The sequence below is a fragment of the Dermacentor silvarum genome, chromosome 8 (assembly GCF_013339745.2).
Source record: "Dermacentor silvarum isolate Dsil-2018 chromosome 8, BIME_Dsil_1.4, whole genome shotgun sequence".
Taxonomy (NCBI): domain Eukaryota; kingdom Metazoa; phylum Arthropoda; class Arachnida; order Ixodida; family Ixodidae; genus Dermacentor; species Dermacentor silvarum.
In genome coordinates this window covers 112,968,216-112,996,004 of record NC_051161.1, presented here as the reverse complement: position 1 = coordinate 112,996,004, position 27,789 = coordinate 112,968,216, and the positions used below count along the sequence as shown (strand labels likewise).

The window sequence follows — 27,789 nt, the reverse complement described above, 5'->3', positions numbered from 1 at the left end:
CTTTCGGCCTACGCACATATAACTACTAATAATCGGACACTACTGCTGCGTATATTTTCTACTCTAGCCCCTCTTTGTCTAGGTCCCAGGACATAGCGGAATCTTATTAATGAATCAGCTGACTCGCTCGCATCGTCGTCACTAAATGGCCCGGTCTTAAATGTGCTTCCTGATTTCTCGTTTTATGCGACAGCAATTATATGGACACCCCAAGCGCACTTCTGCCGTCACCGTCGTCGTCGCCATGATGTTCGTTATAAAGTCGAAACGCGATAACATCGTTGCCGCGCGCCGTACGCTGTATGTGCGAGTGAAAGCGTGCGAGGGTCAGCCGACAATCGCGGCTCAGTCTCGTGCGCGCGAGGGAGGGGGGGGGGGGGTGCGTCCTACACCGGCGGCTGCTGCTTACAGCGTGGCCGCGCCGGCGCCGTATCTTGAAAGCGATTTGCGACGTGGGCAATGTACGTGCCCGCACGGGCCTCACCTTCAACGCGATCTGCGATGTGGACAAAGTACGCCATGCCGAGTGCCGGTAGCTTCGTATGCACGGTACATTCAACATTTAATTTGCGTTGAAGCGAGAGACAGTACGAGGGTAAATTCGCTCTTTGCTGCTGCCGTGTTTCTTCACTCCAGCGTTTTGACAGTGATTTTCCGCCGTCATCGAGCGAGATGTGTTCATGTTTACATCTGCGCGCGTGACAACGTGCTTGTTAATTTAGTTAGTGAGCGAATGTTTGAAAGTTTACATGGCCAATAAAACTAATATTGTTACTGCGTAGAGCTGTCTGCTATTTGCTATCGCAATCGATGCTCCGCCTCTTAGGCGAAATTGCGAGTTTTTTATGGAAGCAGCTAGATATAAACGCCTTTTATTTCTTTGTAATGAATCATCCCTACTTTCCGCAGATGATTTACGACATCAAAAATTTCCGTGGAACAGGAGCAAAATGCCTTTCCCGACAATGTGAGGTGACGTTATCGAGCTTCCGTTGTAGAGTTCCCCGCCTAAATTTTTACCTTCGTAGATATGGCTTATCCGTAACTAGCCTCTGCTATTTTTGTAACCAACCAGAAACTATTGACCATTGCTTTATTTCTTGCCGCCGCTTGTTCTCCCTTCGCAGAATGTACCTCATATTTCCGACTGGTAATCGGGATTCAGTACTTACAACGCCAAACATTTGATCCTTTGGTGCCTGTCAAATAGGCACAAGCCATGGGTTCATGATTACTGCTCTGCACAAGTTCATTGAAGCGTGGGGCACCTTATTTTTTTGCCAAAGTGTATGTAGAGGCCCTCTCAAAATTTGGTTATTATTAAGTAGCCCGATGCCTCATTTTGAATGTTTCCCATTATCCCTTTTTGTATTCCGTTGGGTGCACTTTTTAATCAGTCCAGTGGGGCCATTCCCCATCGTGGGTACGAGCCATATGTTTTGAGCATGGCTCGTACCCACGAGCCAATATAATATATGGTTTTCAATTTCTTGCATCTGTCACACTGAATTTATCAGTTTTCGCAAATCTGCAATTGAGTTTAATTTCTGTGTTTATTTAACTTTAACACCCTATTCTTGGCCAATCGCTTTCGGCCAATGGGTTCAGGGGATATAGCACTAAAGAAAGCTTCTATTATTACCGATTCGCACATAGTTTGGGAACCGCCAATTCTTCTTAGACCTCGTCGAATAGGAATCAAATAAGGCCGTTCGAATATCGAGTACTTCTCGAAAATATTTTTCGAATACTGAGAAGCCGTTTTCACGATTCATATATGAAACGATGTTCACATTCTGGTATTCTATAACGTTAGTAAGTTTCTGTTGTTGCCTTGCACGTTACCTTCTTTATATAAATGACAAATTGCAGGCTTCCAGACTGCGACCCCTTCGAGTGCGCCTTAAGAGGAAGAAATTGATAAATTGAACACACCTTTAAGTTTCTCGTTCCTATGTAAAACATAATGCCTTTTTATTGTTAGTTATTAAGAACTTTGCTTTTAAGTTCAAAGGTTCTCAGAGTTTCTTTGTGTTGTTGTACGAGCCAGGTACACGAATGAAAGTGTGAAGTAGCTTTTCCGACAGCGGTGGCTTTCGCGCCAATTTTGAAGGTAAGCATTTAGATTGGAGGTTTGCAGAGACCTAAGAATGACGAACAAAAGGGCGGCAAGTGAGAAATGGTCGCTACAGGATTGAAAAATAAACTAGAATAAGAATACTGGAGGCTAGAAACGTGCAACTGCGCCAAGACTTTTAACTGGAAAGCACACTATCACGCGAGTGCCCTATGACGTACCGACGAAGACGACGAAGATGGCTGTTGGAGCTGTTCCGCGGGCTGATGGCGATGGCTTGATTGGAGGTCAGTGTGTCTTGCCTCAAAATTTTTCCTGATCCGGTGCCCGACCTGCCCCTCGGTGGGACGACGAGCTCGAGACTCAGCCGGGTCGCCGCCGCTACACCATGTGCGGCCGCATGGCATGGTACGTCTGCACCGTCGCTTTAGCTGTGCGGCAAGACACCGCGGTCTTGGATTGCCATGGTAGATGCATCGCGGCGACGAGCGTGTACATATATGTACAGGGAGAGAGAGAGAGAGAGAGAGAGAGAGCACAGCATAATGCGTTAAAGCGATCGACCAATGGCACTGCCATCTCTGTATGCAGGGTGTCCCAGCTAGCTATAACATTAAAAATACGCCGAAGCACGTACTCTAGGGGGACGCGACCAAATGCGTCCTGAACATGTTGTTGGATATTGTGTGGAACAACTGACACTATTTTATTGCGATAGCAATGATGTGGACACTCCAAGTACATTTCTGCCGTTGCCGTCGCCGTGATGTTCCGAGTAAAGTCCAAGCACGATAACGTCATCCCCACGCGCCATACGCTGTATGTGCGAGTGAAAGCGTGCGAGGGTCAGGCGACGATCGCGGCTCAATCTCGCGCGTGCGAGGGAGGATGGCGGCGCGGAAGCACGCCGCATTCTTTCGCTTTCGCTTTTCTTTGCGATGCACCAGGCAAAGCGACGGAGAAGGGGGGAATGCATTCTGCTCCGACGGCTGCTGCTTACGGCGCGGCCGCCGTATCTTGCAAGCGATCTGTGATATCGACAAAGTTCGCCGAGTGCCGGTAGCTTCGTACGCGCTGTGCTTTCGACGTTTAATTCGTATTGAAGCGAGAGACAGTACCAAGGTCAATTCGATCGCTGCTGCTGCGGCGCTTCCTTACGTAATCCAGCGTTTTGACAGCAACTTTCCGGAGTCATCGAGCGAGATGTGTTCATGTTTACCTGTGCGCTCGTGACACCATGCTTGTTAATTTTGTTAGTAAGCGAATGTTTACGACTTTGTGTGGCCGATAAAACTACTATCCTTACTTCGTACAGATGTTTGCTAATTTGCTATCGCAATCGATGCTTCGCCTTTCGGGCGAAACTACGACTTTTTTTCGTATTCTGCCCAATACGGCTTCTACTCTGCCAGCAACTGCATACTTGTATTTTGCGCGGCGGCGGTCTGTCGCGCGCACCGTATTTTGAAAGCGATCTGCACACGGCTCTTACCTTTGTATGCGCTGTGCTTTCGTCGCTCAGTTTCCGTTGAAGCGATAGACCACACGAACGTTCGCTCGCTGCTGCAGCCGCGCTTGCTCACGCCAGCACTTTGACAGTGTTTGTCTGTGGTCATCGGGTGTAATCTATTGATGTTTGCTTGTGCGCGCTGACACCACGCTTGTTAATTCAGTTAGTAAGCCAATGTGCCCAAGTTTCTGCAGCCGATAAAACTACTATCCTTACTCCGTATAGCTCTCTACTAATTTGCTATCGCCATTGATGCTTCGCCATTCGGGCGAAACTGCGACTTTTTTCTTAAGACGAAGTCTTTCTTGGCTAGTTACCTCCACTTTTCCGTAATAGGTATGCGCGTTTCTAACCTCTTTCGAGGGCCAATCTCTGAGATAGTGCAGTCCAAATATAAGTACCACTGGGGTCACTAGGTGTGGGCCACAGGCTATGTGCCCCTGAGGCCACTGGGTACGTGGTGACTATGATGGTGACTGATGATGATCAAGATGATGATAATAACTGATGACAAAAAATTTGGAAGCGTCGACGTCGATCGAACGTTGTCGCTTCAGCGCGGCTCTCACTATAAACTACATGGTTCGTAAATCCCATTCTCATTCCCAAGTTGCTCAGGAAGGCTGTCCTTCATCGATTGCAGCTATACGTTAAATTGCCTTACAAAAATAAATAAAAACATTTTTTTACGCCCGTGTTCTACATTTGATACTAAGATTCGTTCAGAGCGTGACGCAGTGGTGTACATTCCATTGAATGGCCTTCCCCCTGACAGCGCCCTGAGCAAGGCGTCGCTGCTGCACGCCTGCCAGTATCAGGATGAAGATGGTCGCTTCTGCAACCCCAAGTGGGTGGACCTCAACAGCCGCGGCGAGTACCGGCCCTCGTACAACATCTCTCCCAGAAACTACCAGTGAGTGACACGGATGCGATGCGTACGGCATGGGCAATGTGCGTGTATAGCATTTGCGCACACGCGCGCTTTAGTGTGCATAGCCGCAGAAAGTCTCCTACAAGAATTGCTATATGGAAGTCTAGTACTTGTGGCTGCGGGAACTGCAAACGTGGCGGTTCGGCAAGCATGAGAAGAATGATCAATACACGGGCTTGCCTAAACTTCGGCCCTTCTGGCTTCAAACAGCGTTGACACTTTGCAAACTGATCGTTTTCAACGACGTATTTGCCTTTTAAATGCAACAATTCGCACACGTACACAAAGGCCGATTACGTTGCTGTGTTTAGAAAGCTATGAGTGCTTGGAACTTGAGAAAGGTAGAGCGTAATAAATCACGTCGCAAGGACGTTTTCAGCCACAAGCACAAAGATTAGGCCAATACATGTAGGGTCAGCCACAAAAGTTTACGGACCATGGGATCTCAGAAAACGTTCAATTTCCTAGCAGCCTGTAACAACAGTCAGTAAAACCGAAAATCGCGATGTTATTCACATATACTGGCAGAGGCTGTAAATGCGAATACTAAGGTGCGTTGTGAGGCTACGCAGATATTCAGCTTTTTCTCAGATCTCCTGTTCTGTAAAATCTTGTGGTTCACGCACTGTACTACCCGTTGTTCCCAGGCTGAACGATCACAGTGTCAGAGTTTTCTCAGGCAATTTTACTATAGGAAACTATATGTACGGTTGTGCACATTCTTTTTTTGTGTGTGAATTGCCGTCGCCCCATCGCTGCAGCCCGGTGATGCTGAGCAGCGTGCACGTCCCCAAGGGTGCCAGGGGCCGGACGGGCCACCGGATCATGATGAGCCCCATGCGCTGGGGACTCGTGCCTTCCTGGTTCTCGGGCGAGCCGCAGAACTTCATCTTCAACACGGTCAACTGCCGCCTCGAGAGCTGCATGGACCGGCGCAGCTTCAAGGGCGCCATCGCCGCCGAGAGGCGCTGCGTGGTCGTCGCCGAAGGGTACGCTTGCAGCACACTACTCTGACCGCCGGCCCCGTGGCGCTTGCAGTGTGTCGACCCATCCTTGTGACATGATCAGCTGTGCTCGAACTGCGCGCTCTGGAGCCAACGTTTGTCGAGACTTGTCATCGTCAGGGCAGCAACTGCTTCCCGTTTGCTTCGTTTACCCGATACACCACTCTCCCCTAACCCCAGCAGCGGAGGATAATGAAGGGCTGCGAGCCTTACTCTATACGAACACCCTTATTCTCTTTCGCCAGGGGTGGTCGGGGGAGAGTGATGCATAAAACACTGTAAAGAGAAAGCGGCTGCTGCCCTGACGAGGACGAGTCCTCTCCATCATATTTAAATGATGGAGATGATAGCGCGACAAAAGCTGCATGTCCCTCACCTATCCGGGAAGCCAGACAGCGAAGGTGGCAACACTGAATCAGATTACAAGGTTGAAGTTCTCTATTAAAACTCCCCTTTTGCATTTATTTTTATTTATTTATTTTATTTATTTATTTAGGAATACTGCAGGCCTTAGAAGGCCCAGGCAGAAGGGGAAAGGTACATACAAAATGAAAATGCAATAGATTGACGAAGGAGTAGAAAAGCTCCGGAAAAATGTAATAGAAAGTAGGAATGCATGATGAGTAAAGCACCTAAATAATGCATAGCGGGTGACAAATACAAATTGAAACTTTTTAGTATTGAGTTGGAGGCCAGCGTTTGCTAGACACGTGAGAACTTGGTCTAGTCGTTGTAGGTGCTGTTAAATAATAATGGTCCAAGAACACTACCCTGGGGAACAATAGAAGTGACAGAAAGGATACTGGAAGAACAACTATCAACTAACTATGAATTGCGTACGGTTGGAAAGATAAGCGCGAATCCAATTTACGAGATGTGAAGGAATGTTCAGATGTTCAAGTTTTTCTATTAGCTTTGCGTGCGATACAAGATCAAATGCTTTCCTGAAGTCCAAAAATATGATGTCTGTTTGCCCTGATTTCGGAACAATACGAGCAGAAAGCCAGTCGTTAGGAAGCACAGACGATGAAAGAGATGCACGAAAGATAATAACAAGAAAGCGAGATAGCATTTCGGCGTACCTGTGAAGAAACACGTTTGGTAGGTTATCAGGCCCTGGAGACGATTTTATTTTTATATTCAGAAGCATAGAAAAGACGCCAGACAAAGAAATAAAACTAAAATCATCATTGTGTGCTACGCCATTCACACGAGGGGATACGGGCGAGTTCGAAAAGACACTGCTAAAATGAGCATTGAAGTGATGAGCGATGTCTTGTTTAGCGACGACAGGATTGCCCTCATGCATAAGATGGTCAACTGATTTTTTTTTTTTACTTAGATAGCCCCAAAACTTGCAAGGAGCAGTTCTGATGAAGTTAGGCAGGGTGAACTAGAAATAGCGAAGTTTAGCAGCACGGACAGCCTCATATAATTTTGCTTGGTAGGGTCGTACTATGTCACGAGAAATACCCTGTCTTAGTCGCTTAACCTTTCCCTTTATGTGCACTATGTCACGCGTCATCCACGGAGTAGCTCTAGATGTTTTCTTGGTTTTATTTGGAACAAAGTTTTCGATACAGTGCATACAAATATTCTTAAATTCATCCCAAAGTTGAACAGTGTCATGTCCCCCATAGCCGCTAAGTCGAAAGTCAAGATAATCCAGTATGCTCTCATCCCTGGCACGTGAAAAGTCTATTGCAGTAATGTTTTTACAATGAGTAGATCTGAGAGGGTCAAGGCAGCAAGAAAAAGCCACAAGTTCATGATCAGAAATGCCCTGTTCAACAGAGACCGAATAATTATCTAAAGTCTGGCTAATAAATACAAGGTCAAGTATTGAGGCAGAAGGAGTGCTAATACGTGTTGACTCAGTAACCACTTGCTGCAAGTTGTGCATCAAGATGATCTTACGCAAGTGCTCATTATTTATATTAAAATCAGCGCTAGGAGTTCCGCGAATCCAGTCAACTCCCGGGAGATTGAAATCGCCTATTAGAAAAATTTTGTCGTGTACAAAAGACGCCATGTGATCACGCAGATCATTGAGAAACGGCGGAGCGGAATCGGGAGCTCGATAAACAGCAAAAAGCAAAACAGAGGTATTACGGCATAAAAATTTTAAAGAGATTGTTTCAAGATTAGCAGCCTGACGTAGGAGAACTGCAGAGATATCTTGTCTTACCAAAATAGCAACACCGCCACCTCTAGTAGGTCTATCACGACGGAAAGCACGGTAATTAGAGGGAAAGACTTCCGTATCTTCTATTTCATCATGCAGCCATGTTTCTGTGATGACGAGAACGCGTGGGTTATGCGCAAGAATAATCGCGTCAAGCTGATCACTCTTGTTGCTAACACTGCGTGCATTGATATTTAAAATTCGGAATTCTTGAGGGGGAGGAAGTCAGTCCTTTTTTGAACTACTGCGATAGTCATGAATTTTAATCCTGGTGTTCCTGGCATCGTTCCATCTAAAGTATTCACTGTTAACCCGCAGTTTCGCGTCTATCAAACTAACTTTTTTGCCATCTTTTTTCTCAGCCTTCGCGCTATCCCAAAGCCGTTTACGTTTTCTAAGGGTTTCATGGGAATAATGATTTTGTACAGAAATTCGGGTCCCTTTTAGCTTGTGGGCGTTTTTGAAGATTGCAAGTTTTTCATTGAAGTCCTGAAAGAACATAATAACCGGTCTTTGTTTACCGGTCTTCCCTAAACGGTGGATTCTTCCAATCGAGCTGCAATTCACGTTTAGTATATGAGAAAATATGTCGGTCACAATTTTGTTCAGAATCTCCGTTTCTGTTTCAACGGCTTCCTCCCGAAGGCCAAAAATTATCAAATTGGAACGCCTGCTTCTATCTTCCAATTTCACTATTTTGGTTTCTAGAGATTAACGGTTTGTTCGAGTTCATCTACACGAGCGACACGTTTTTCTAAAACAGCGAAACGATGGCCCCAATCAGTAAAAACTTTTTGCATATTGTTCTGCTGCGTTCTAAGCATCTATATATCTTCAAGCAGCTTGGTTTGTCCATCCAGTATTTCTTGCAGCAATTTTTCAATATCGGGTCCTGGATTTGTCTCAACGTCACCGCACAGCAAAAGTTAACACATACAATACATTTCGTAAGCAATACAAACACAACGCCGAGGGCACGGCAAGACCAAAAGGTTGATTAGGGTTGGAAAAAGGTTGATTACGCGCATTGCAAACGAATCCAAAACCTTATTTTTGAATATCTCGCCCAAGTCGCAGCGCTGGTAACAGCGTAATTAACGTTATCATCGTCATCATTTATTGACCCTTAAAGGCCCCTCTACGACCCAGTATTACATAAGGGGGGAGCATACATAAGAAAAATAAACGTTGAAATGTTTCTTTTTTACTTTAAATATCGTTGATATTTAAAGTATTTTCTCTTATTCAGGCGGCTTTTGTGCAGGAATGATTCCCAGAGCTCTATGGTTTGAGTGTTACGTTTCTTTGGACCGTAATTTAATTTAAAAACCACCACCACCAGCAAAAACAAATAAATGTATCGTCGATAGAGCAGACGCTGCTAAAATCCATGACGTCACGGGAAACGGGTTCGACAACTTAAACATGGCGTAGTCCACATCCACCTTTCGTTCTTGCTTTTTCTCTCGCTTCGCAAGTCTCCGTTCGCGTTAACAGTTCCCTTTCCTTCCGTATTTTTGAAGAAAAATTAATTAACCAATCAAGTTTTACCTGAATTCTACCCTCATGCTCTCGCTTTAGTTTACCCTGCCCCTCTGGCGCTAAACACGGTCACATTGGCATTGTTTTTTTTTTTTTTTACGTCACACAGAATTGTCTGCAACCGTCTGCAAAGTCTGATTGTCGGTGTGGGCTTTTACGAACACACAGCTACTTGGTTTCTTGTTTTCTGTTATGCTATTTTCTGTTCAAGGTCACCTTCTCGAATGACCTTAATTGCTTCATTCTGTAACGAGTAAACAAACCAATTCTTTCGCTCGCAAACTGAGAAAACGACAGCTGGTGAAGAAACATAAGAGAAAAACATGTGCTCTCTTAACGTTAAGTCGACTTCATTGAGTTTTATCGCTTGAGTACAGTGTACAGTAAAACATAAAAATACAAAGGAAGGTCCCGTATTAAGAATGCAGTACGTTCAAGCAAGCACCAAGCACACCCTCCTATAGCACACCCTGCATGCCTTACAGCAGTCGTGGTGGGACACCTGTTGCATTTTGAGTTTCCTGAAAGGAATCTTTTTAATATATTCTTATGACATCCTCGGACCTAATGTCCACTGCTGTGGACAACAGGCTTTCACCAATTTCATAATAAACCAGGAATAACAAGCTAACACATTCTGGAGAAAGAAATTTACAGAAGAATAAAATTGGGTTGGAGTGCATACGGCAGGCATCGCCAAATCCTGACTGGGAGTTTACCACTGTCGTTGAAAAGAAAAGTGTACTATCATTGCATTCTACCGGTGCTAACATATGGGGCAGAAACTTGGAGGTTAACAAAGAAGCTCGAGAACAAGTTAAGGACCGCAGAAAGCGCGATGGAACGAAACATGTTAGGCCTAACTTTAAGAGACAGGAATAGAGCGGTGTGCATCAGAGAACAAACGGGGATAGCCGACATTATATAGTTGATTCTGGTTGACATTAGGAGGAAAAAATGGAGCTGGGCAGGCCATGTAATGAGTAGGATGCATAACCGGTGGACTATTGGAGTTACGGAATGGACACCAAGAGAAGGGAAGCGCAGTCGAGGATGGCAGAAACCTAGGTGCGGTGATGAAGTTAGGAAATTTTCCGGCGCAAGTTGGAATCAGCTAGCGCAAGACAGGCGTAATTGGAGATCACAGGGAGAGGCCTTCGTCCTGCAGTGGACATAAATATAGGCTGCTGCTGCTGATGATGATGATGTTCTGGTGTAACATAAAGCTAGATGCAGGCGACACTATATGTAAAACGTGTAATGATTTTGTTGCCGCCTGTTTTAGAGACGTATACTTTGTATGAGACGTACCGCGGCATTTTCACCGACGACGAAAAATGATCTTGTTGTACACTTCAAGTACCAGCACATAACGCGACAATCCAGGATGAAAAACCAACGCGAGAAACCGCCATGCGATGTTAAACCTGCATCTACGTGCTTAGGTAAACAAAATGTGCTTTTATCGGGGCACACTGGAGAAACGGATTCCTTGTCCGCATTCATGGAAGTGCTGATGTGAGCATGTGACCGTGCCAGCTGATAAGAAAAAATACAAAAAATACTTTTTCAGAATAGTATAACATACCGGTTGACAATAAGAACTGACTTTAGGAGGCGTTGGTGTCACTAAGGTTTTTGTTGTTTCTGAGGAAAATAAAAGTTTGCGTTGCGTGACCGGGGCCTGTTGAGCGGCGATTATGGTATAATTTGCGGCGTGAGTAATAATGTTGAACTATTCGGACAGCTGCGCTGGCTCAGCGGCCGCTGAGGACCGGCTTTTGTGGGAAGGAATTGGTCACCTAAACGTGTGTTTGGTGATAAACAATGAAGATATGAATGGAGTTAAGAACGAAGCTGCCTTTCTTCTTACCTGTTTCGGTCAAATAGCCTGCGTATTATTTTGCGACTACTACGATGAGACAATCGGATAGATAATTTGTGCAAGCCGTGTAACATTCCGCGTCCTTAGTTGCTTGCCAATAACTAGTAAACTATGCGCCTAATTAATTTGCACGAACGTTAGGTACTGTTCAGGTGGTTCGGGGTACTCATTAGCAGTGAACTGGCAGATAGTTAGTTCCACCGCTGAAATTATTAGTTTTGCTGGTGCGTGCAGCTTAATAGAGGCTGACTTTTTTAATTCCGCTCCACGAGTGCGACGACATGTATACCAAAAACTGTAACCAAAAAGCGGGAGAAATGCACTTCTGTCCGCGTGTGCGTATACTGTGCTGAGTGGAACCACTTCGCCGGCAGGTTTTTCGAGTGGAAGACTGAGACGAATGGCAACAAGCAGCCGTACTACGTGTACTTCAAGCAGCCCCGGGGCGTCAACATGGCGGCGCGAGAGTGGGACGGAGTGACCGACGCGCACCAGCTCATGCACAACGGTCACTGGATCGGGCCGCGCATGCTGACCATGGCGGGCATCTTCGATGTATCCACCTCCAAGGTATACGCACAAGCGCGCGCACACACACACACACACACACACACACGCACACGCACACGCACGCACGCACGCACGCACGCAAAACACGCAAACACAGACAAACAACATGCATCCGTGCACGCACGCAGTCATGCATAAACAAGAAACAAACACATGTACGCAAGAACACACGCAGACATGCACACACGAACACAAGCACACGCACTCGCAGAAACAGACGCGAACGACAATCACGCAGGCACGCACGTACGCGTACATGCATAAACGAGAACACACACACACGCATGCCTATACGCTCAACACAAATGCGAGCAGCAAACGTACGCACATGTATGTATACGCGCACACACCTAGTGCGCGTATACATACACCGATAAATAAATACTTGAAATCTGCATTCAGGTGCGTCGCTGTTCTGGTTGATATGTTTCCGCGCTGTGGGAAACTGCAGTATACGGAAACATATTAACGGGCGCAGCAGTGAGGGGCCCTTGACGACGCCTTCTCAGTCCGTATTTCTTGAAACTGATGCTAAGGTCGAAAGTCATGGTTTAAGCACTGCCTTATTTCAATTCTGCAACTAGTCGTCGCTGACACACGTGGCGTACAGCATGAATATTTATGTAGCTTGAATATCCACAGACAGTATTAGGGTATACATACATACACGAGTACACACTCGCTAATGCATGTAACACATACTCGCTGCATGTAACACTAAACGAATGTGTATATTGAGCGCCGTCACGTACGGCTCATATCGAAATCTACATACTCAGTTTAAAACATAGCAGGCAATCTACGAAGGCTGGAAAATTCGCGACCAGAAGATAGCGCGTCGCATGTGAAGTGAGGATGAACGTATGCGGCATGCAATTCGATTATAACAATAAGTCTTATACTTTTGTGTAATTTGTACTGGAAGGTGTCGCAGATTTAAACCTATTTACCATCCACTGAGTGGAGGGATACCGTCCAGCGACCAGCGGCCACAGCACACCGATCACGAAGCCATCGCACACCGACCACAGCGCACCGGCCAGAACACTGTACGCCGCACACTGGAAACACATACAAGCACAAATGATCCGTAAGTGGACGTAACGCTACGTCCACAAATTGTTGTTGTAATATGTGGATCTCGCCAAGTTGTCGTTGCTGGAAAGCGTTTCCAATAGACTAAGAAAAAAAATAGAAATGACACACACACACACACACACACACACACACACACACACACACACACACACGCACACGCACACGCACACGCACACGCACACGCACGCACGCACGCACGCACGCACACACACACACACACACACACACACACACTTAAGTAAGTGAACATTTTGCGTTATAGTGCACATTCTGGCCGCGTGCCCTCATATCCACTGAAAATGTTCTTATTGCGTCACTAGAAGCGCATTCGGAGACATTCCCGAAAATTTTAACTTTTCGATGTATCATCCCTCGCTCGCAGGATGTCCTGTACAGCTACAGCATTCTGACCATGGACGCTCCACGTTATCTACAGTGGCTTCACAACCGTGTGCCCGTAAGTGGATGTACGGATAGGAATCAATCAGAAAAAAAAGAAAGAAACAAAGCTACGTTGTCTTTGAGGGTGTACCGCTGAAAATATACTGTTCATCAAATAGGCATTGTACGGCTATGTCGCAAATGCGTTGTTTAAACGTGTTTGAGATGGATGCTCAAGCGTAATTAATTTCGGTGTTTCCGTTGGCTTCACACATTTCTCCGCTCCATATACAGCGTAGCGATCGGCTATTTCGTATATATTTCAGAAGAATTACTTTTCATTCTTTCGCATAGTTGTAACATTATGCGCACATAACTCATATATATTTATATAACGGTTCTGCTTACACGTAGTGAACAACGATAAGAAAAAGAACGAGGACAATCGCTAGGAAAATGTGCATGCTCAGTGAGTAATAGGTCAATATTAGGGGTGGGCGAAAATTTTAAGGTTTCGTATAAGAGTTGAATATTTCACCTAATTATTCCTATTCGTATTCGAAAATGAACTATTCTGATTTTTAGAATAACAAAACTAAGCGCTATATTTCGCAACAACCGAGTTTTAAAGTCGGGTCGCTGTTCTTCCCCTGCTAAACGAAGTATCGCAAATTATCAGAAGTGTAACAAGGACAAAATATTTGAAGCAATGCCGAAACAAAATGGGTAATACAAGCTTCCGGTATCGCGGTGGAAGCCTACACGAAAACTTGTGATTTTCTGCTTGTAGTCTGTAATATCGCGCTACTTGCAGTCTAGTGACGTAGCTGTTTTATCTCTTACGCTACAACGAGTGATGTATTTCTTGGAACGGCCATTTTTACATGTGCTTACGGCACACAAGTCCTTCAGCAGCTTTTTTTCTTCGCAACTTCTGATCATTTTTTTAAACCGCCACTTAATTATCGTTGCATTGAAAAGCTAGCCATACAGAAGCCCTTCGTTCTTAAAAAGTCTGTTTGCAACCTGGCTCTAAAGATGTTTAGAGGTTATTTGTGCAATTTTTTATCGACAATTAGTAATATTGTGTTTAAAACCGATGGTAATCATTCATTATAGTAGGCTGTCTTTTTTATTTCCTTTTCACTAGTCAGCATAAGCGTGGCACCTAATTGTACCAAATTAAGTATTCCTGCTATAAATATGTGCGTCTGCGTTTGACTATTCGATATTCGATTTCATATTCGATACTTACAATTCGTATTCCATTTGTATTCAGAAAATGTGATATTCGCCCACCTCTAGTTAAAGGGGGAGTACGCCTGTATGCTGAAGCATAAAAATTGCTCTAGCATTCGGTATTGCGGTCGGTCATACTAGGTCCCGAATGAATTTTAGCACAGGGAGGCCGGAGAACCATCAACGTTGCCGCTCCAAGCACCTGCCAACTTTGCGAGTGCCAGCTGATTCGCGCCGCGCACGCTAGCTGCAACTGCGACTCGCGCGAATCCGTGGCATCGATAATACCGCAAAGCTTCCAACAAAATCACTATGAGGGAACTCGCGCTGCGGTCGGTCGCCAACTGTCGGTGCATGGAATGACGGTTCGAACACGAATTTGTCTAATTTCCTTGCGTTTTTGGCGTCAAACAGCTTTTGTGACGGCATATTAAAGCACTTTACCACTCATAGTTGAAGTGTTCAAGCACTCCTAGCTTTCTAAACAAAGCAAGGTAATTACAGGCTCTGCGCGCACGCGTACTCGTTGCTAATCTTTGCATCATAACGCGCAATTTATAGTTGAAAGTGATTAAACTGCAAAGCCACAAAGCCGTTTTGAAACCACAAGGACGAAGTTTGAGGCAAATCCATGTGTTAGCCATAGTTTGCATGCTGGCTGAGCCACCATGCTTGCTCCACCTCCTCCCAAAAATAGCTGGATGTATCTCTAGTAATTTTTGTAGAAAACTCTATATACGGGCAATGTGGTTCCACTATACGCTGAAATAAATAACCACCGCAGTGGCGCGGATGCTTTGGCGTTCTGCTGCTGAGCACAAGGTCGGGGGTTCGATTCCCGGTCGTAGCGACCCCATTTAGATGGGGGCGAAATTCAAGAACGGTCGTGTACCTGGCCTTGAGTGCACGTTAAAGAACCTCACGTGGCCAAAATTAATCCGGATTCACCCTATGGCGCCTCTTACCAACCCTGCAGGGACGTTAAACTCAATCAATCAATCAATCAATCAATCAATCAATCAATCAATCTGCCGAAACGTAATTGTGCAAGAGTGCCCGCGCAGCGGAATTATCCCCAACACAAGTTAGATGCGCAATCGTCCCTTAAATTTGGCTTTATGAGAATTCGTTGAAAAAACTAAACGGTGGTCATCATCAAAAAGACGAAGTGTCCACGGTCAAGCTTGATGCCGCTATGCCGAAAGGGACGTCAAACTCATCGCCGTAATTCGAGGAGTGACCACTGGTCATGTCTGTCTAACTTTGGGCAGTGCAGTGTTATCTCGTGTGAAAGCTCCTGTCCTGTAAGGCCATATTGCATTTTTTCACGTGCCTTGGCCAGCGGTGAACCTGCGAGCCCAAGAACATTCTTGTCCCGCTCGCTATCGGCTTGCTAAATTCAGAAAAAAACAAACAGCGTATCTTCAAGTTGGCTGAATGTATGAGACACCCCCCTCCTACGTTTTCAAATTAAAGAAATGCGTATGGCTCCTCAAGTATAGATATTTAAAAATGTCCGTATAGTATACGCGATCTTGACAGATAAATTTATGATTGGCTGCAGAAGGAAACCGTTGAAAATCTGCGGGATTCTGTTTTGCGGCTGCGGCTCGCCATGAGGTTTAATTGGCCGCTTTATTCCATTAATTACTGTGAAGAACACGGGAAGCTCGCCAGGGTCTCTGTTTGTAAACAGCGAAATGATCTATTTCATTGCATGCTAGCTTTGTTAGTTGTTTCAGTTCGAACAACTTGCCTGTTTCCTTGTCGTTAACATGTGACTTTGCTACCCCTTTAAGCAGTACCTCTAGCAATTATGTTACTTTATGACATCTTATCACCTTATCATCGCGAAAATGTGCAGTTTTCTTTTATAACTCACGAGTAACGCCGCAGGGCTCGGGAGTTGCTGTGGATGAATTGGTCTATCCCGGTTTCTTTAGCGTGCTCCTATTTCACGAGAAGTTTCACATTCCGCACTTGCACAGGAATGTGGCCGGGCCGCGACCCGGATTTAAACCCGTGATGTTGTGTTCAGCAGTATACTTCAGAATGCCTTACACTATCAGGGAAATAACACTCTCGCGGGTGGATTGGTTATTGAACCGCCCTTTCTGCACCCTTACTTCTACTGAAAATTTCGAAAGTAGGTGTACTCGTTAACAGAACGCCCTTAATTAGTCCACCCTCTCGTTATTTCCAGGGTACTAAAAGGATGTTATGTGCGAAACATACACCTTACACTCTTTAATGACCTCCTGTAACTTTAACATTTCAAGGAAGTGAAACAGCCGTACGGGTTTCTTCCCTGTGGCTTGCTCCTAGTCGTTGTTCCAGCATATCGTATGGTCTCTCAAGGGCCGTGTGGAGGAATCTACTACCGATAAGAATTCAGCATTTGCTGTGGAAGTGGTGCGCCCCGGTCATAAAGCGGGGAGAGAACTATTTTGTCCTCACTTTCGTATCCCCGTTTTTCATATCGTACTGATACATTCGCTTAAATTATTTTACCTCGGGTGATGATCTGCAGATAAGCTCGAGAGCATAGCGACAGTTTATCACAGCAGCTAGAGGCACCACCATGCTCTCCAGGTGCAGCTACATGCCCTGCGGAAGCTTCGGCGACAGTATTTTCGTCAAATGATCACTCATCTTGTGGAAGAGTGTAGAAGACCCAGTACCCGAGTGACTCGAAAGATTTGAGCCACTTATGTGCATGAAAAGGGTTTAGCTTCACGTTAGCCTGTATTAATTAGGCTGCCACTTCTACTGTGATCTATCAGCGTCTCTACCTGGCTGTGGGTGTCTGTGTGTATATATACCCTACTTTGATTCGTGACATGTTAATGCAGGGATAAAAAAAAGAAAGAAAAACAAGGGACCGAGATGTTATACTTCCGATTGGCAATCTGTGGTACCGCAGTTCGAATCCTAGGGGCGGTCCCGCAGGGGATTCTTTTTTTTTTCTTCGCTTTATTTTTTTTTTGAGCATCTATATAGGAGAGCACTTGGGGATTATTTATGTGGACATCCTAAAAACTAGAGTAGTGGTAGAGTAACGAATGTCGCTGTAAAAGGAAAACGTAGCGTGAATTTCGGCAAAACATCCATTGGGGCAAATGGTGCAATTCCAAAAAGTCGCCCTTTCATATGAGTCTATTAGTTCACTCAAACACCCTTTTCAAAAGGTGTAAAGGGGCTAGCTTTAGACCCATGAGAACACCCTTAATGGTGCAGTTTTCCTTAATGTCTGAGCTACCGCGGCGATGGAGCCTGAAGAGCGTGCATGTTTTCATTACGCCGTGCAGCTCATCCTGGACGGTGACGAGGCCGTGGCATCATGGTTGGACCCCAACTACTCCTTCGAAGAGGTATGCGCTGCCTACTCTCACGCACTTTCGGGTATTCCACGTGTTTTGCTACAACCCCTCCATTTGTACTGTAAGATGGGAAAATAAAATTGAAATTGAAATTTTGCTACGAAAAGGAAAGAAAAAAAAGCCTACATCTGTAAACCTTTAAATCACATGCACATGGGTTCGTCTCTCAAACAATGCCGAATGTCTTCGTAATTCAGTGGGTAACTTCCTAAACAATTGATAGTTACGGCCGCCAAATTTTATTTCAACAACATTGGTGTATGTGACGATGGTTGAGCAGTGCTTTATACTTCCGGAAAGTTATCAGCTGAAAAAAAAGAAAGACAGTTATAAATTAGCATAATTAAGACACAGACTCAGCAGCTCTGAGTCAGTGACAGCGCTGAGCAGCTCAACTTCAGAAGAAGACGACGAGATATACTGTGTTTAATGCGCCCTTGTGTTATTTTTCGGTATAATGTATATAAATAAAGGAGGAATTTCATATTTTTACGCTACCTTTATTGTGACTTCTTAAAGCAATTTACAGAACGCAGTAAGCTTATAAAGCAATATTGTTTCTTTGCAAGATGGGAGAACAAGACGAAAGATGACGAGGTCAAGTATTGGTTGCTCGGTATACGTCCTTGGGTACTTTGGCCCTTGAGCACTTCAAGGCTTACTTTCCACCCCTAAAGAAGAGATTTTATATTTTAAGATGCTATATTTAATTTTGTGAACTTGGAGAAGAGGCCTTAACGCAGCTTTTGTACTTTTTGTTTTGCGGCGAAGTCAAGACGGTTGTTGAGTAGTGGCAGAGCAGCGGCTTCAGGCCCTTAGAGTTCTTGGTTCAGACCGCAAAGTAAATTCGTAAAAAATTCTTAATTTATTTCTGTGATGTTACAAGGAGCCGTGATGTTACAGGGATATAGCTCGATGACTATATAGCTGCAGCTCACAACTGCTCAGTAAAAGAGAAACTTGGTGCAACATTTTGACGTGGAATCGGACGCAGCTGACGTACTCGGTGCGGTGCCCGGCCAACCTGGTGTGCCACCCGGTCTCCCCCAGTGTGGCCAAGGTGACCAACAACACCGTCGAGTGCGTGCTCCCTTATCACACCGAAGAGTGAGTGTAGCATCTGCTCTCTACACTGTACTACTCCACTTCGCTGACCGACGCCGCCGCTCCGATGGTGGCGGGGAATCGCACAGCACTCGTCAAGGGATGACCACTGAAAACAAGACACGAAGAGCTATGGATTTCAACGATATTATAGGCATGAAACACACGTACTTATAGGCACATATCGTACGGACTGCACAGCAACCATGGTTCTCTACAAGTAGAAAGATACCTATCAAGAAAGGGGTCAGGCAAGGAGACACAATCTCTCCAATGCTATTCACTGCATGCTTAGAAGAAGTATTCAAGCTCTTAAGAGTGGGAAGGCGTAGGAGTGAGGATCAACGGCGAATATCACACCAACCTTCGGTTTGCAGATGACATTGTCCTATTCAGCAACAATAGGGACGAATTACATCAAATGATTGAGGACCTTAACCGAGAAAGTGCAAGAGTGGGGTTGAAGATTAATATGCAGAAGATAAACATAATGTTCAAAAGCCTGCCACGGGAACAAGAATTCAGAATCGCGAGTCAGCCTCTAGAGTCTGTAAAGGAGTATGCTTAACTAGGTCAATTACTCACAGGGGACCATGTTCATGAGAAAGAAATTTACAGAAGAATAAAATTGGGTTGGAGTGGATACGGCAGGCATCGCCAAATCCTGACTGGGAGCTTACCACTGTCGTTGAAAAGAAAAGTGTACAATCATTGCATTCTACCGGTGCTAACATATGGGGCAGAAACTTGGAGGTTAACAAAGAAGCTCGAGAACAAGTTAAGGACCGCACAAAGAGCGATGGAACGAAAAATATTAGGCCTAACGTAACGAGACAGGAAGAGAGCGGTGTGGATCAGAGAACAAACGGGGATAACCGATATTCTATTTGACATTACGCGGAAAGAATAGAGCTGGGCAGGGCATGTAATGCGTAGGATGGATAACCGGTGGACCATTAGAGTTACAGAACCGATACCAAGAGACGGGAAGCGCAGTCGAGGACGGCAGAAAACTAGATTGGGTGATGAAGTTAGGAAATTTGCAGGCGCAAGTTGGAATCAGCTAGCGCAAGACAGGGGTAATTGGAGATCGCAGGGAGAGGCCTTCGTCCTGCAGTGGACAAAAAATATAGGCTGACGATGATGATGATTGTACGGGATGAAAAATAGGCACCGAAAACAATGCAGCTGTAGGGACTCAACGCCCCATGCGCAGAATAGTTATTTCTTTCTCCAGTAAAGAGATGTTAAAAAAACGCGCTTAACCTTGCACTCGGCCGCGCAACGCTTGAAACAGCGATGCATTTCCGGAAGTGCGCGCGAACTTTTGATCTTATTACTCATGATGATTATAATTTCTCTTCGCGCGTCTCGGACTTACGGCCGTCACTGCGCGTTACATAGCGCAACTTGCAACACCGACACCGCGGTCCACCGCGTTGCAGTGCCGCCAACGCGTTCCAGCAGACCCGCTCCGTGAATGCGTCTCTCTCGCTCTCATAGCGCGCAAAACCTCTTCTTCATAGGGAGCCTATATATGCAAGTGCCGTTTTAAAACGGCGCTTGCATGTAGGCTCCCTACTTCACCTCGCAGAGCACGAGCGTGCGAACGCGCCAGCTGTGGACGCAGACGACAACGCTCGAACGCAATCACATGGTTCGCATAAATGCATGTTCTGCAAGCGTGGCTGTATAGCCTAAAAATAATAAGGCTATACAGCCACGCTTGCGGAATATGCATTTATGCGAACCATGTGATTGCGTTCGAGCGTTGTCGTCTTCCGGATGTAATATAGAGAACAATAAAGAAATAATTTCCACTAGACCCGTATGGCATTCGGTACTTAAGCATAGATAACGAAGATGGGGTACCTTTTGATCTAATTATGCTTATAGGCCTCCACTGTATTTGGCGTGCCAGAATGACAGGATATTAGGTTGACAAGGATGCACGGCCTGCACGAATTTATTTTTGTGAAAGCATTCATTGGTTTATCGAAATGCATAAAGCGTTAGCGGAACCTGCCGAGTGGCTCTCAAGGGTAGAGCCACTAGTGGCATTGCGCGAATTCTAATTAGACGAAGCCAGCAGAATGCTGGTTGAATACGCTTTCACCAAATGTACATTTTTCTCTGTGGGTTCTGATTGTGACCGATCTTTTGGTGAAATGTTATGTCAAAGCCAGGCAGTAAAGAAAAAAAAAAAAAGGCTGTATAGCCTAGTGCTTACGTCGCTCGCCTTGGGACTGTGTGTACGCGGGTTCGAATCCCGCCTCGGCAAGAAAGTTCAATTTCTTTTGTTTCTTGATACGAACCACAAATTACGGCTGGCTTAAACAGCTTCGCTGTTAAAAATTTTAATTCTAGGGTTTTACCTGCCGTAACCACGATATGATTGTGAGGCAAGCCGTAGCGGGAGACTCCGAATTAAGTTTGACAACCTGGGGTTCTTTAACTCGCACTTAAATCTAAGTACACGAGCGCTTTACATTCCGCCCCCATCGGAATGCGGCCACCGCGACCTCAACAGCGCGACTGACGCATCGGGTACACCGAATGACGATGTAAGAAGTGCTCGCACACTGCTGTCCTCTTCGGTAGAGTATGTGTATATCTGCGTTCCGTGTCGATAAATCAGTTGAGAATCACTGTGTACAGTCTTGTTTCTGCGATCATCCTTTGAACTGTGATTCACCTGTCATTCAAGACCAACTCGGTCAAAATTTTGGTTCAGCGGGTGAGCATTGTCGAGTAATATGTTAACTCCCGCAGTTCTGCAAATGTACTGCGACACGGCCTAAAGCTTTACTATAACTGGGACGTCAAATAGAGCGCGGCAATGACTCTTTTTTCCCCATAAATTTAGCTGAAAGTCATTAATTAACCTCTGCTGCGAACGCCCTAGACATAAGCGGGCTCCGATAATGAACGAGAATATGGAATTGGGTTAGTTGGTTGTGACCTATAGACAACTTGTACGCGACGTCATGGACTCAGATTTTCTCCGTGCTCAGGCCCGCTGGTCATCCAACTAGGCGGCTAGGATGACGTCAGCGTATCTGCCCCGGGTAATCTGCTTCAATATCACAGAGACGCGTTCGGAACGCTGCTGGCTCCTGTGGAAGAACCACGGCAGAACTACCGCGCGAGACGCCCCATACGCAGCTTCTCACCGCGCCATGGTCTTCCGACATGGTGTCTACGATAACGTCGGTGCAAGCCATTTATAGCGCATGCCACATCATCGTGTGGTGCACCGTCTTCCCTTGATTGACGCCGCTGGAATCTCTCTTCTCTGTTGCGCAGGGATAAGGGCAATGATGTGGCAGCCAGGCCCAAGAAGCGTGCCTCCAAATCGCCCTCCAAGCCCGTCAAGAAGGCGCACAGGCGAGTGAACGCGACGGCATAAGCTCATGTTAGGGAGCCTACATGCAAGCGCTGTTTTAAAACAGCGTTTTCATGTAGGCTCCCTAGCTCATGTGCATGCTACGCCCTAAAACTTTATCGCAAGCAATGCAAATAATCACCCAATACGAATAGCCTTCGATATTTGTTTCTTCTAATGTGAGGCAACCGTCGCGTGACCGCTTTCTGAAGGCCCTATCACGTTTGACACGATGCTCGACATGCCACGTTCCATCAGCAGTGGTCAATTACTTTGTGCATGTATTTTGAGATGACAAAACGCAACGTGACTGACTGCAAAATAAATCAAGGTTTGCTCCAGTTACAAGAACTCATTAGAAAATGCACTATGCATATAATACCACGACTTTGACTTTCTTTCAATGGAGTCAGCTAGAGGCATCTTGGAATAAAGTTATGTCACTTTGACACATTTGTTCCCAGTCCATCATAATTCGTGAAGCTCGGTAAAATGACAAAATAATGGATACCGCTCAACTGCAGGTGGCCGTGGTAGCGAATAATGTGCAGCCGAAAATCATTCCTTGAACTTAATTGCACTGGCTCACGGTGGAAGAATATTTAGGTTTTGACACTGCGCGCGAGCGAGCGTCCAGATTATGTTCGGCCGCGCGCGGGCGCACCGAGTAGCTCTGCTGCGAGCAGATAGATGGCGCCGCGGCCAGCGGTCCCAGCTTAGCGGCGCCGGCGGCTTGGCATTCCTCTGCCTCCGCTAAATTTCGTTCATAGTGGCGCCAGTAATACTCAAAGCGCGAAGGAAATTCGTTATTTCAGATTAAGGTGATAAGTGTACCAGGCTGAATGCTTTGCTAACATGAACGTATATTGTGCAGGGCGTGAATGACGTGAACACGGATCGATCGGGCAGCACTCAACGCCCACTCACATTCCGCTCGCGCGCACATTTTGTTGCGGCCGATCTAGTCATGCATACAAGCATAAAAAAATGAAAGCGTAAGCCCGCGTGCTACCCCTCGATCAGAAGAAAATAGTGACTGCATCGGAAAATTCAAACTCAGAAAACCGTTCAAGCATCGTCACGCGAATTCAGTGTGGGCGCGATATAATTTAAGAAATGAAACGGCGCAAGCTTGCGATATGCAACGCACTAGAGCAAAGTGGGTGTTCATGGCTATGATGAGAAAGCACACAGCTATGTAAAGAAATCTTTCAAAAGATAATTTATCAGGCGGGACGAAGGCATGCGTTTTATCTTGGATTACAATATCACTAATACAGTTTAGTTGTGAAAATCTTTTTTATTTCAATTCCAATTAAGATAGACATTTGGCTTTTGGCTTTCGTCGTATGGGGAGCGAGTGACTCTTGCAGGATCTAAGAGGTGACTTTCTTTTTTCTTAAATTGCATATGAGAATGTGCCAATGTAAACGTATTTGACAATGCATGCTACAGCCTGCCCACAAATACACTTATACCCAGCACACAATAATCTCATAGACTTTTTATTTTTTATTTTGCAAAGACAGAATAATAAAAAATTGTGCATGAAGCAGCTCGATAATTTTAATAGAGGATAGCCTTCCCAGAAGCTTACGCTCTCATACGCTCCCACAATGCAAAAATGTTTAATAAAAACATGCAAGCGTGTAATATACACCGCACGCGCATTGTAAAAACATTCAGTATCCAGGATGACACAAATTTGAAAATCAGGCACACATCTGCACAGAAAACAGCACTATTATACAGGGTGCACAAAGATTTAAAAACATGTAAATGTCACATAGCTGAACAGAACCAAGGTAATGTTGTTTTCCATCCCTTGGAGATACTGAGATTATTTTTTACATTTGGCCTAATTACATGATTAGTCTAAATAATTAATCAACTTCTGAAATAGTATAATTATATTAAAAGTTTCAATGAGAAAATTGGAGAGCAACATGAAAGACTCCCGATACAGCTTTCTATTACTCAATACACGCTACGTAGAAGTATTTTTCCGAGCGGGAAAGAAGCCCACGAATACACGCAAAGTGCCTCGAGGCAATTTTGAGTCTATTCGCGGGTTTCTTTCACGCTCGGAAAACACTTTTATGTATCACGTATTGAGCAACAAAAAGCTGTATCGGGAATCTTTCATGTTGCTGTGCAATTCTCTCGTTCACGCTTTTTTATCTAATTATAGCATTAGAAAAGTTGATTAATCAGTTATGAAAATAATTATGTTATAAGGCGGAATGCAAAAAATAATCTGAGTATCTCCAAGAGACGACAGACAACATTGCCTTGGTTCTGTCCAGCTATGCGACATTTTCATATTTTTAAATCTTGGTGCATGATAGTTAAGAGACCCAGTATATATCTTATACAAGCAGCAAAATTTGCACAGACTGCTGTGGCACACAGCAGTTTTTGTGGCACACAGGAAGTTCTCTCTTCCGCAGCGCCTTTCGAGGTTTATTTGACCGTGTGAGGTTCTTTGGACAGTTCGGAAATAAGGTGGGAACTGTATTTGCAGACAGAACAGGGCTCTTTGGCGCATCAAGTAGCACCATTTTATCGAGCTCCGCGTAATATGCCGTAGATATCATATCCTCTGAAAAATGCTTGGCGCAAACATGGTCGGTAGGCATTAGAGTTCGGTCTGCCCTCAGATTTACACGGTGCCACTGCTCTAGACGACGGCTGTGGGACGGCACTTTGAAGAGAGGCACACGCTCCGCACAAGTTCGGTATCCAGAATTGCAGTTCGTGACGAAGCACTTTCTACCCATTTCAAACTCTCAGAAGGCCGCTTCCACCTTGGTCGAGGGCCCGTGGCGACAATACACAAGCACAAGATGATGAAAGGCGCGTGAACAAAAAGTGTGCCTTCAAAACAGCACGGCCGCACATGCAAGCACAAAACGCACAAAGACAGCGAAGCACGCGCCTTCCCGCCGAGGCTGGGACCGCATACCACAGCGCCCTCTACGAGGGCGCCGAACCAGCTGCAACCAAGCCGAACATAATCTGGACGCGAGCGAGCGGCGCTTTCGCGCGCGTTGGGGGGAGAGTGTCAGCACCTCTCCTTATTCTTACACCGTGCACTGGCTTTACGAACGTTTCCCGCCCCTGCCTAAGCATGATGTTCTGCAGCCGGCGTCGAAAGTTTGCAGGGCACTTGATACGGGAAAAAAGCTGAATTCCCACTAAGCATGGTCACATAGTTTCCAATACAGAGTTAGAGCGTGCACTCTGTGGAAGTTTGCATGGCTTACACAATCGTCTATTAAATTAGAAGTGGCATGTTTTGAGAGAGAAGAAACTCGTAACTTTCGTGGAACCCGTTCCCTGTAATCGCTCCATCGCTGGCTATACATAACCGCGCAATAGAAAGGGCAATCATAACGGAGATGTACGAAAACCAGAATACTCTGAGACGTGTCCGAGTACAGTTGCGCCAGTGGCGACACCTTTCGACGCTGTGCCCGAACATGATGTGTTAAAAAAAGTTGTTTGGCACTATTTTTGGCTTAAAAAAAAGAAACAAAGAAGTCCAAAACTATCGTCGTCATGACGACAACCTGTCGCAAAGGCCTCATTGGAGGCACGTTTACGACAGCCACACCAGAGAAGTGCGAGCAGTCTTCATTACAAAAGTTAGGCGGCTCTAGTTAAGACACTAAACAGCATCACTAAATCGGTTTAGATTGATGAAGTATTGTTTTAAAGCTCTGTTTTCGTTAATTTCGCGCTACTAGGGAGATTATTATAAGAGAAAATGAGGGTCAGAGTTTTATTTCTGAGATTTTGCACCGAATCTCCAGCTCCGACAAGTCACCTCGACATTACGTATTTCAAAGTACGTTTTCGTAATTAGGCCGCTCTGACTCAGTAAATGTTCTTCAAACTTACCTAGTTTTGTCTTTGGTTCTTGAAAATACAATGTAGTCCATTTTATCAATAAAAAAATAAAAGAATACAAGTTATAGATGTATATTTTCTATCTAAATATGAAAAACGCATCGAAATTGAGCGTAATCAACGAAAAATTTAAAAATAATTTGCGGCAACTTTTTCGGCAATACGGGGAGAGCCCCAAGCAGAAAGCTGGAAGCGGGCTTCGCCTCAAGCCACCTGTGCCATCGTTTCTATTTTGCAGAGATAGCTGTCTTCATATGTGAACCATGCGTGCACATTTCATTTGCTTTACATCGCGTGTGTGACAACACCGCTGCAGCCGGATATCTTTCATTGTTCTGTCTCCTCTTACCACGCTTTCAACAGAAAGCGAGTCCAGTGCCACATTTTTTCTTCCTCGGCTTGTGTTCCTGATCTAACCAACAAATGACGATTGCTGCCTGACATTCAGTGTTGGCCAAAGACATTTAGCCAGAAACTTCATATTCACTACCGAAACTTAGCAGGGAATATTTTTTCTGTTATTTTGCCCGTAGGGGGCAACACTCGTCAATAAAGGGTTACACGCGGAGTCGTAAGATGCCATCACCATGTGCTGCTACGTCTCGTGGTATTTCTGCATGCGTCCACGCCAGAAGGCTTCAGCTGTGCTAAAAACATATATTAAACATTGTGCTCAAATTATAGTTTAGGATAACCTAAACTAGCTAACGAAACCAGTGGCTCGTTCGCGCACCGCAGGAGCCGCTCCCGGTCGACCGCGAAGTCGGCCAGCTACCGCTCCTCCCGCTCGTCGTCGTCGAGCACCCGCTCCCACCGTCGCTCCCGCTCCAGGAATGCGTCGCCGGCGGCGCGCAAGCGCTCCAAGACGCGCCACCGCGCAGCTTCCGACTCCTCGGAGCGTCGCCAGCGCAAGCACTCGCACAAACGCACCGACTCGCACCGGCACGGCCGCTCAAACTGAGAGGCGCCCGTTAGCCCCGTGCGCATGCCCGGGATGAAGGCGCTCGCTATTGGTCGGTAGTGCAGAGTGGTCCGGCCACGTGACCCGACGCGCAACGCGAAATGCCGGCCTGTTGAGCACTTGGGCTCCATCATCCTCACCCGTGCCGGCGGGAACTCGGAGGAACCCGACGAAAGCGGATTGATTTTAAATATTGTCTTGGCGGGGCACAAATAAATCATCAAGACAGCCGACTCTAAATCTGCGTCGATATTCCGGAACATCTTTTAAATGCTAAGCATTTCTTCGCCTAGTCGGAGCCAAGGTCAGAGCAAGGTCACGCTTAAGGACGTGATGACGTTTTGCATCTTGAGTCTTGACCGATACCGGAGATAGCGTACGTAGTATAAAAACGGGGATACAGTGCGAATTAGGGGGGCGGCCCCATGGCTGGTACGGGACATAGTGAAAACACCGGATATAGTGTGAATTAGGGTAGCATAAAAATATGGATGCAGTGCGAATTTGGGGTATATTGCGAATTAGGGTGGCACCCGCTGTGGCCGGTGATGCACATCAGCGCAGACCTGAGCTCCAACACCAACATACCGTCGTTGTCACGCTGTCGTCGTCATTCTAACGTCGT

At 45.7% G+C, this 27,789-nt stretch overlaps 1 protein-coding gene across 1 annotated transcript; it reads left to right on the top strand.

The window, feature by feature from the left end:
* The first annotated feature begins 2,330 nt into the window (after window positions 1-2,330).
* Window positions 2,331-27,164, top strand: LOC119461622 (abasic site processing protein HMCES). The gene is made up of 9 exons (XM_037722977.2): window positions 2,331-2,485; window positions 4,363-4,500; window positions 5,280-5,507; window positions 11,509-11,704; window positions 13,185-13,259; window positions 17,731-17,793; window positions 18,797-18,909; window positions 22,213-22,293; window positions 26,942-27,164. Exons 1-9 carry the CDS (start codon window positions 2,466-2,468, stop codon window positions 27,162-27,164), a joined length of 1,137 nt encoding a protein of 378 aa, XP_037578905.1. The 5' UTR covers window positions 2,331-2,465.
* The last annotated feature ends 625 nt before the right edge of the window (window positions 27,165-27,789 follow it).